We start from the raw sequence: 10860 nt of genomic DNA, 5'->3' as shown, positions 1-10860 counted from the left end.
TCATTTTCTTCTTATTAGGTGTTCCCTACTGTTTAGCTCTGGCTTCAGCAAAATAATGTAACATTTTGGGGAAAAGATGCAACCCAACAAGCCAGCACTGGACGCTAAGATAGAGAAGATCTCCACAGCCACCATGTATTTCCCCTTTGTGCTCAAGTAGGAAGGAACAAAGGACAACCAAACACTGCAAAAGACCAGCATGCTGAAAGTGAGGAACTTGGCTTCGTTGAAACTGTCAGGTAATTTCCGGGCAAGGAAAGCCACAGTGAAACTGACCAAAGCTAGGAAGCCCATGTAGCCCAAGACACAGTAAAAAAAAGTCACCGTCCCCTCATTGCACTCCAGTACAATTTCTTCAGCCACTGACTTCATATCAGCATTAGGGAATGGAGGAGAGATCACCAGCCACAGAGTGCAGATGAGTGCTTGGATAAGGGAGCAGGAGAGGACAATAGAGTTTGCCAGTCCCTTCCCCACCCATTTCCTCATCCTGGATCCTGGTTTTGTGGCCATGAAAGCCAGAACCACAGTGATGGTTTTTGCCAGCACACAAGAAACAGCCACTGAGAAGATGATGCCAAACGCAGTTTGGCGGAGGAGACATGCCACTTTGTTAGGATATCCGATGAACAGTAATGCAGAAAGGAAGCAAAGCAAGAGGGAGATGAGCAGAGCGTAGGTGAGGTCCCGGTTGTTGGCTTTCACAATGGGAGTGTCCCTGTGCTTCACAAATATTTCTAGTACCAGTGCTGTAATGAAAGCAAAGAAAAGAGCAGAAGAGGCTAAGCTGAGGCCCAGAGGTTCTTCAAAGGACAATAATGTTGTATGCTTGGGAATACATAAATTCTTATCTTTGTTTGGATACTTTTCATCTTCACATTCATAGCAGTCATTCATGTCTGAGAAAGAAAAAAATGGTTCTTAATCCCTAAAATATGACCAACATGCGTTTATTCTTCTATTTTTTTTTTCATTTCAACATTTGGACCATTTTTTTAAACAATTAAAGTATAATCTTTTGAATACATTATTAAAATGATTTAAAAAGAGATTTAAAAAGGGTCCAAGGCTTACACCAGTTTAAGAAGCATCACGTTCACCTCCGCCTGCTTAATCTTTGTTTATTATATCATATCAAGCAGATATGATGGCATATTTCCAGCTCTTATAGAAACCTCCTGGCTCATCTGAAAATCCACTTTATCCTAATCCTGTTCAATGTGGTGGATCTTGCTATAGGATTCTTCCTTAATAACAACATTCAACATCCACAATCACAAATTCTCTCTCTCTCTCACACACACACTTTCATTATGTCCCTCTTCAGCAAGATTTCTCAATATTTCCTGAACTGTCAAAGGAATCTTGGTGAATGTATGATTTCATATGCATGTTCTCGATTAGAGGCAACAGGCTTTAAATATATACAATAAATTTCTTACCCTTCTGATCTGAAATCTTCCCTTCTGGACATGGGATGCAATCGTAGCAGCAAAATGCTTCCCCCTCCTTTACTTTCCTGTAAAAACCAGGGCGGCAGCTCTCAGTGCATACAGAGTCAGGCTTTGTCTAATACACAAATGAAAGAGAGAGATGTATTTAAAAAGTGGACTCAAAGTCCACTCAAATTTGAGCTCTTCATTAAAAGGAACTTGCAAAAGAACAACAGCGATTCACCTAATAGGTTGTTTCCATTCCATTATGACTCATTTTCTGACATTTCCCATTGACTCAATGTGCAAACTCTAATAAATTGTTATGTTTGCCGTTACTGTTGCGGATAGTAATATTTTTAATATCCTGTATAGTCAGGGCTCGGACTAGGTATGCACACCTCTTTCTGTCAGAGTGGCATTAAGGGGTTGTGGTGGTGTCCCTTAATGCAAATTAAGCCTCAAAGTTATACACCTGCTATTTTAAAACCTTGAAGCACGCCATGTTTCATCTACCTTGTGAGGTCATTTATAAAAGGATCCACAGTTTAGAAAGTGCTGAACATTGACATATGGATCCTTTTTTAAAACTGAAATATTTATACATGCCAGCCATAGATAGGTTTCTTTCTAATTTTGGTGAAAACCACTGATGCACTTTAATCATGGTTGTCAAGAATGACACACTTTCAATGGTTGACAAACATCAGAGTGGTTAAAACATGATTAATATTTCACTTTTTAAATAATTTTAATTTATGAATTTTGAAAAATGAAAAATTGAACAACATGTTTAATGTTTTCCTTGCCCATTAAAGCAAAATCTATTTAAAAAAATATTTTGTTTAAAGTTCAGCCCCTGTGGTTTGGTCCAATGTGTTTTTGTGTAATCTGCATTATATCATCCAACATCCTTGCCTTGCGCCTTTTAGCAAAGCCATAATAGAGAGCCACTGCTTTATATCCAGCAGGTGATGGCAGTTAAATCTCCACTGAGCTATTCATTTGTGGGTTTAATATCCTCATCTAAGGTGGAGCATTCAGATGTCCTGGCATATGATTCTTAGTGACTGTCAGGGTGTACCAAGGTACAGAGGGGGCAAGGACTTCCTTGTTGATGACATTGTACAGAATATTTTAAACACTGAAGACCTTACTTTGCTCTTTAGTTCTATCTAGGAATATAACAGCCAGAGGCTATAGGGATTAGGCTTTTGTTATGGGGCTTATGTAAAATTTGATGTCATTTCATGTTTCTTCCTTGTCAAAGTATTCTCATAAATTTGGGATAGAGGCACAGATGTGTGGGAGCCCAAGTATTCCAGATACTATCTAGGTTGGCCCATTGAGTGTAATTTCAATTTACATTGTTATATGCCACACCAGTCTCCAAGTAGAGAGAGAATCTGTGGTGGTTTACCCAGGAGTTTGATTTTCTTTTAATGATGGCCGGAGACCACAGTCTTGAGTATATATGACTTTATTTAAACATTTAAACATATGGCTATATTTAAAATAGTTCAGCAAGCTCCCCTTTCTGTGTTCTCCCCTCATTGATGCAGAATCCCATGACTGTATAGGGAACCAGGGTTTCATCCAGACTGATATTGCAAACTTTTAACAGTATATTCACTACCATTAAAATCTATTTAGAATTCATTTCTTCAAGTTGTCAATTTATATATTCACTTTCAGTGAAACAAGAACCACTATACAGGCTGTGCATTCAGCTTATAACATTAATTCATAGCTTATGCTACCTTTAATCCATTTTTTAAAAGGCTGAACACCGCACAATGAAAATATGTTTGTATGTTATGTTCACAAATGGCTGATGTTCGCATCCTGCCTGGTTAAACCAATGGTGCCATTTTATGGCTCCCTCATTGATGGTCAACGCTTGATGTGGAGGAGCCAGGGAATCCACCCCTCCTACCTTCACTCTCTGAAAGGTTTGGTTGGAGGAAAGAATCCAATTGGTAATATCAAATCCAGCTAGTATCTCCCCATTCCGGTCGAAGGAAATCTTATCCCCAGCACTGTTGTTGAATGAGATACCCCTCAGAAAATGGTGGAGCTGGATTGAAAAGGAAAGAGAAAACATAGAAAAGGTTTCAATTCAGCAAAAGATGATCATGATGTTCACTTTCGTGTCAGGATTCCAAATATAAACTTTGAAGGAAAGCAGTTTTCTTTTCACATTTTTTTAGTGTGTGTGTGTGTGTGTGTGTGTGTGTGTGTGTGTGATTTAGGGATGTGGGTGGCACTGTGGGTTAAACCACAGAGCCTAGGGCTTGCCTATCAGAAGTTCGGCGGTTTGAATCCCCGCGACGGGGTGAGCTCCTGTTGCTCAGTCCCTGCTCCTGGCAACCTAGCAGTTTGAAAGCACATCAAAGTGCAAGTAGATAAATAGGTACCTCTCCAGGTTATATCACTTTGCTCTCTATAGACTCTATATGCTTTGGTAGGTGATATATTATTCCTTTTATATGCCAACTTCAGAGGTAAATGGGGAATCAGCCTCATGCTGATCTAAGAGGTTGATATGAATAGTTGAAGGAACAGGTTGAAGAAGGAATGGTGATAAAGGGAAAGTCTAGAAGTTGGCTAAATCATGCTTGGATAGAATTCATTCCTTTTGTTCTCTTTCAGTATTTCTACTTTAAGTTCCAACAGTTTAAAAGAAGACATTTAAAAGGTTTAAAATTAGAAGTAAAATGCAAGGAGATTAAAATACGAGAACACTCACGTGGCTTGTGTAAACAAAAATATTTTAAGCATGTGCCTAAATGAATACAGTGAAGGTATCTGTCTGATGTCAATAGGCAGGGATGTCTAGTAGGTTGAAATTGAAGCTAGAAAAGCAAATGGAGAACCCATTTGGCTCTATTTGCATTTCGAGAGACATAAAGCAACTATCTCATGGCCAAAGGGCAGTGAATTGAAGAAGTGGTTTGGCGGCACATGGGGAAGATTTCAAGAGCATTGCCGCACCCACATTGGTGCCCCAAGCTGTGGTTGCATAGGGAAAATGACAGTTAGCAATTGTATAAAACCAAAGGCTTTTGAACCTCTTTGAGGAAGGGGGTTCAGCCCATTACCTGCCACAGCGGTTGTTTGTCAAACTTCATTCCTCCATTGATCATTACTCGTCTGTGTTTGCCTCGGGATGAAAACATAGCATGTAAAGCATGAACCACAGCATAGACAGCATTGTAGATGTTGTAGCTCTGGCTGGTCATGCTCATTTCAAAGAAAGGACCAGGAAGATTCTCCAGCTTCTCTTGCCCAGTGCAAATATCCCCCTTCACACTGCCAACCACTTGATTTGGAAATACACAGCCAAATGCCTGTTGCCAGAAGTCCAAAATGAAGCCATCTCCTTTCGGATTGGAAGGGTTTTTGCTCCTGACAAATTGATGAAATCCTGGCGAATCATTTGAGTGAGTTGTGAATGAGAGAACCCCATGGAGTATTTCTGTATCCCAAGTCCGTTGATAGACAAAAGAAGTGAGCTCTACCTGAGCTGTCATAATCCATACTTTACCTTTTGGCGTATTTGAACTTTGTTCCAGTTCTGATAGGTAAGGCAACCATCTAAAAAATGCCAGAGAATATGATTCTCCATAAACCAACACTACATTGGCTTTGCTATCATTTATTTTGTCATGTATTTTTGCCCCCAGTTTAAACATATCATTAATTTCAGTGACATAAGTAAATTTGTGACTTCTTTCTATGAAGGCGAAACAGATGCCACTCTGGGAAAATAGTGGAACCACAGTTTGCACAAATCTTTCTGCATTCTCATCATAGAAAGTAAGGATCCCAATCCATATCCACCTGAAATGCAGAAGCAAAGACAGGATCCCCTTATACTGCCGGGTTTCCTTGGGCACCATCTGGTAGAAGAAAAGGCCTGGGGTTTTATCATTCATCACTGGAGCAGGGCCATATATCAGCTAAACGTAGTTGTGGTAGGAGGAGAAAGAGACAGAAGCAACAATAACTTTTAAATATTAGATTTGGGTATTATAAGCATCACTGCGGCAATTTCCATTTGTACCTTCCAATCCTTGCCATTTGGCCTGTGCATGCTATTTTTGCTAAGTCAAGTGATTCTCACGTGCCAATCAGCTGTTATCATATACAGTGGTACCTCGGGTTAAGAACTTAATCGTTCTTGAGGTCCATTGTTAACCTGAAACTGTTCTTAACCTGAGGTACCACTTTAGCCAATGGGGCCTCCCGCTGCCACCGCCGCACAATTTCTATACTCATCCTGAAGCAAAGTTCTTATCCCGAGCTACTATTTCTGGGTTAGCAGTGTCTGTAACCTGAAGCGTCTGCAACCCGAGGTCCCACTGTATCAGGAACTGGCTAGGCCAAAAGGTACACCAGAAGCAATAACTTATGTGCTAACCATACTTCATTTCTTAGTTTGGATCTGCCATTAGCAGATTATTTGAAATGTGCACATTTTATTATCCAAATCTATCTGAATATGCCTAGTTTCCATGACACGTCAGAGAGATATATATCTCACCTGCGGAACCTTATAGATATCCAAGATTGTTGCCACATGAAGAGAAGTTTGGGAGTCCAGTCCCCCAATGATGGCTATCAAGTTTTTCTCGATGTCACAGATGTAGTTGGGGACAAATGTTTCCAGTGTGGATTTGAGCAACATTGTTGCATGAGAGGTCCATTTGGCATTGAAATAGCTGTCATAGATGCGGAAGCCTAAAGTGACATTGGGTAAGAGCTTAGGGTTTTCGTTGATCTCCTTCACTGCAAATTGCAAGGCCAGGATGTGCTGGTAATTCTTTGGCACCACACTAAAAGAGTTTCATTTTCCATCAGAAGGGCATGTAACACTTTGTAAATTTATCATAACTCTGTTCTTCATCATCCTCATTAGTATTATTTATTACTGTGTTCATTTAATTATTACTTCTTTTTTTGCAGGGGAGGAAACTCTTGAACAGTTATCACTACAAGTGATCCTCCTCCTTGCCTACAAGGTTGAAAAGGGAAGAAGGGGGAAATTCTATGGGAGGGGAGCGCAGACTTTAAAATGTCCCCGATGTACATTTTTAATGCTGGCTTCATAATCTGTGTAGAAATCCTGTACTTATTTCACTCTCCTGGGCCCTGAAGCAGTACTGATGCAGATATTTCCACAACAATGTTACATGTCTTCATATGATACCTGAATATTTAATTCAATGGGGAAAGTGGCAACATATCTTTCAAACTAGAGGAGACCCTCCCGACCACATTTCTTCCACCTCACATCTCCTTCGACCCAAACAGTACTTCTGCCTCTAGGACAAGGTTGGAGAACTGTGGCCCTCCAGATGCTGTTGTCCAACAATTTCCATTATTATTGATGGAACTGATGGAGTCCAACGACCACTGCAGGGCCACAGTTTAGTCACACTTCCTCTAAAACTGATCACTCCAGTGTCTAAAGAAGGAATTAAAATGCAGAAATGAAATTACCCAGGTCTTACTTTAGCTCTTCATGCAATGTTGGTAGGGGTTTTTCGGTGAAGGCTATTGAAATGGAGATGATGATGCTATGAGAGGCTATGCCACCAATGATGAGGTCTCCTTCCTGATGATATTGATGAAGTGGAATGTATGGATCAAGGACATGACATTTAACAATGGGAGATTTGCTTATTGCATGAGGAAGTAGAATCAGCAGCAAGAAGAACAATGCCACCATCTTTGGAACAATTTTTCCATACACACTAAAATTCCTCTAGCACTATTACAGCTTTTGAAACTGAAGTAGTTTAACTTGTTGGCCTTTTAGTCTGATGATAGGTATGAAATCCTGACTATGAAAACTGGGGGGGGGGGGATAGAGATGGTGCTGATGGATCCTTGTTTGTTTCTGATTCCCACATCTAGCTGTGATTATTGGAGGTTATCTCTCTCTCTCTCTCTCTCTCTCTCTCTCTCTCTCTCTGCCGTCTCCAACCTAGTATCCCTCAGATGTTTTGGGCTACAGTTCACAGCATTTAAAACAGGTGATGGGGTTGTGATCCAGAATAGTCCAAGTGCAACAGTCTTTTAAAGGCTAAATTATAGTACCTTTCACAGACCTTTTCATTTGTTTTGATAGTGTACTGTGCAAGTCTAGGAAGCGATTTGACAAGCAGGAACTTTAATTATAGTTCTTTTGATAATTAATGGGAAGATAGTCACTTGTGTTTCTTTTTTTAAAAAACAACAACAACACTTCATGAGATTTTGATTTACAATGATAAACAATCAGAAAAAACCCCGCTGGAAATACAACCCTTTGGTCTCTTAGGGATGAAATGAACATGTTTGATCATAGCACTAGCCTCTTGAAATTCTGACCTGGAAAGAGGAAAAGTACGGAGAGTTGGAGCCTTCCACTACTTACATTGCATTCAAAGTTCACATGAAAGAACAATGGCATTAGTTGGTGTCCTTGTCTGGTCCATTGCCACCAAGGATGCAGTCCTTGTCTTGCTAATGGATGGGGGGAAAGCACCAGCTTTTTTGCTGGAGAAACTAAAATGAGACATGGGTAATGTCTCTGCCAACACGGAAACACATTTCTAATTTGTTGGCAGGGCTCAATATTACCTCTTGTTATTCTTGCATCTCCCTTTCCTTATCTCATTTTGTCACTGCTTTCTTTGCCAAAATGTAAAAAGTTGTGCCAGAAATAGGTTATTATATTCCCCCTTCCCTTTCTTTGTGCTTTACAAATGGGAAAATAACTTAAGGGCAGACATACTTATTCTTGCACTCCACCCCATTCTCTAAGTGGTTTGTGATTCCCGGTGCTTCAGGTGCTCACCCACACTTTGTATATCCTTTTGGAATGAGGCACAGCAGAGATTCTGGCGTTTTTAGAATATATGGTTTATTTACGCATATATATATATATATATATATATATATATATATATATATATATGAGATCTAAGCCTATGATGGAGGGGTTCACAGCATTAAGACCCCTAAAGGGTCTAATTTTTCTCTTAGCTGTACCCTTGGATTAAAAAAGACATCAAACATTGCTCTATGACTCTTTCTGATTTATTTCTAGGTTGCATCACTGCAAACTCTCAACTCTAAACCCAGGCTTTGTCTTTCCAACCAATTGAGGGAGGGGCCCCAACCATTTCCTGTCTCACACAGAGCCCCTTTTCCTTTGTTCTCCTAATGGCCCATCACCCTGGCAGTCACCTCAACACAGGAAGGTAGCTTGGCTTGCTCGATCCTGGGGTTAGAAGGTTCTGACATGCAGCCAACTTCCCCCTATCCAAGCCCAAATTCATAACAGTATATAAAATGATATAATGTTAAAAGCTAAATTGCACATCAGCAAGAAGAAGAAGTTGCAGAATATAGGTTATTCCTGTACGATGAATGATTTTATACCTTTAGAAAGATAATATTTGAAGGTAGCAGATCCCTGTATAATAATTTTGTTTCGTTAAGGTAAAGGTAAAGGTACCCCTGCCCGTACAGGCCAGTCTTGACAGACTCTAGGGTTGTGCGCCCATCTCACTCAAGAGGCCGGGGGCCAGCGCTGTCCGGAGACACTTCCGGGTCACGTGGCCAGCGTGACATCGCTGCTCTGGCTAGCCAGAGCCGCACACGGAAACGCCGTTTACCTTCCCGCTAGTAAGCGGTCCCTATTTATCTACTTGCACCCAGGGGTGCTTTCAAACTGCTAGGTTGGCAGGCGCTGGGATCGAGCAACGGGAGCGCACCCCGCCGCGGGGATTCGAACCGCCGACCTTTCGATCGGCAAGCCCTAGGTGCTGAGGCTTTTACCCACATTGTTAGATGTTTCATATTGTGACTCCAAAGCTTTCCAAAAGAGATTCTGCTACCATGCATGAAGGTATAAATTTGGAGTTCATTGGAGTCTCCTGACCTTCTACATCAAATAGATGCACTAGAATTCTCTTTCCCTATCTCTAACTTACTTGAGGTGTCTCTTCCTAATTGGTTCCCCAGCTCTTTCTCTGTTTCTCATTGATAACTTTGTGCTCAATTCCTTGTCATGCTGTTCCAGATTGATCAGTAAATTTGAACAGCGAGTTTGGTCTTATACAATGAACCCACCCTTTCCTCATCTCGACAATGTGACAATGTGATGGATGGACACAAATTCCCAGCCTGTACACTGAAGAAAACAAATACTCTTGTGCTTTTTTTCAAGACCTCCTTCTAATTAATAGATCCCTATCATTCAGTTCTGGTCTCAACAAAATAATGAAGTCCAAATGTACCAATATGGAAGTGGTTGGAGGAGATTTCTGGCCATTCTATTTTCCATATGTGCAGGAAGTGTTGGGAGATGCATGTACACATAATCTACCCCTCAACCTCTCAAAACATGCACATATGAGAAGTGGATCTGTTTTGTGAGTTAAGACACATGCTGCCCTGAAAATGTGCCTAAACAGTTCTAAACCCAGAAATTCACAACACAGACAATTTCAAAAGCAAACTTTTATTACAGTTGGGAGTGGGGAAATGAGGTTTCAGCCCCTATTTTATAATCAATGCAATGCAATACTTTCATGCGTGCGTTTTAATTCTAATATTCTAATTCATTCCTACTCCTTAATCTCAGTATGAACCACTTTTGGGGAACCCCAAGGGATCATTAGGAGGGGCCCCCTTCTTGTACATTGCCACCAAGGATGCAGCCCAGTGCTCCTTCTCAGTGCTATATTTTTTAGAAACTCAACATGAATGCCTCCCTTGTTTTCTTATAATGGCAATGGCACCCATGTGAGGGGTGCAAGAACTGAGTTTTGGTGAGTTCTCTCTGAAGGAAAGCCCAGCCTCTTTTCTCACTGTGGTAAGTTGGTATTGTTCTCTTTTGTGGTATGTTGATATCCTGCCAACTTACCAACAAGCCTAGGACATCAGCAACCAACCCACAAGGCCTGCATGCCAGTCTAAGTTATTGTCAGTTGCAATTACATGCACAGGCGGCGACCATTTTGCGTGCACCCAATGAACGTGTGACTGCTGATGCACATGTCATTTTTGGCCCCAGAAGGGGGTGGAACAGGGGTGGAACAGGCTTACATGAGACTGCTGATTCATGTAATGACAGTCTCCACACAAATGGAGAGTTGCTGGGCTGCACACATTTTTTATTTCACTGCTAAAAAATGGAGATACTGCATCTTATTCCTCCACCACCAACTGAGAGGAGAAGGATTTAATCGTGCTGGGTGCTTCTATCAAACACAAGTTTGAAAATCCCAGCAACACAGAAGCATTCATCCAGGCTCTGACTACAGAGAAGCAAGCAACCTGAAGATTCAAACAAGTAACACTAAGAATGTTTTGAAGCCAGCTGGCATTGGGCGGGGCGGGGGGGGGACAACCCCAAAAAGCTTCCCAT

The 10860-nt window shown here is 41.0% G+C and overlaps 1 protein-coding gene across 1 annotated transcript; it reads right to left on the bottom strand.

Annotated features, from left to right (window-relative positions):
* LOC128398974 (vomeronasal type-2 receptor 26-like) lies at positions 1–7167 on the bottom strand. The gene is made up of 6 exons (XM_053360234.1): positions 6950–7167; positions 5980–6271; positions 4535–4783; positions 3283–3510; positions 1443–1569; positions 1–899 (listed from the first exon to the last, which is right to left on the bottom strand). Exons 1-6 carry the CDS (start codon positions 7165–7167, stop codon positions 1–3), a joined length of 2013 nt encoding a protein of 670 aa, XP_053216209.1.
* Between the last annotated feature and the right edge of the window lie 3693 nt (positions 7168–10860).

Source organism: Podarcis raffonei, chromosome 13 (assembly GCF_027172205.1).
Source record: "Podarcis raffonei isolate rPodRaf1 chromosome 13, rPodRaf1.pri, whole genome shotgun sequence".
Lineage (NCBI taxonomy): Eukaryota > Metazoa > Chordata > Lepidosauria > Squamata > Lacertidae > Podarcis > Podarcis raffonei.
Note: the sequence above shows the minus strand (reverse complement) of the source record. Positions and strands in the feature narration are given on the sequence as shown.

Bases quoted from the DNA above. Each gene is read 5' to 3' on its own strand.
- LOC128398974 (XM_053360234.1), bottom strand. From the start codon at position 7,167: ATGGTGGCATTGTTCTTCTTGCTGCTGATTCTACTTCCTCATGCAATA. The intron at 6,272-6,949 runs GTAAGACCTGGG...AAACTCTTTTAG, and splicing joins ACATTGCATGAAGAGCTAAA to TGTGGTGCCAAAGAATTACC. The intron at 900-1,442 runs GTAAGAAATTTA...TTTCTTTCTCAG, and splicing joins GAAGATTTCAGATCAGAAGG to ACATGAATGACTGCTATGAA.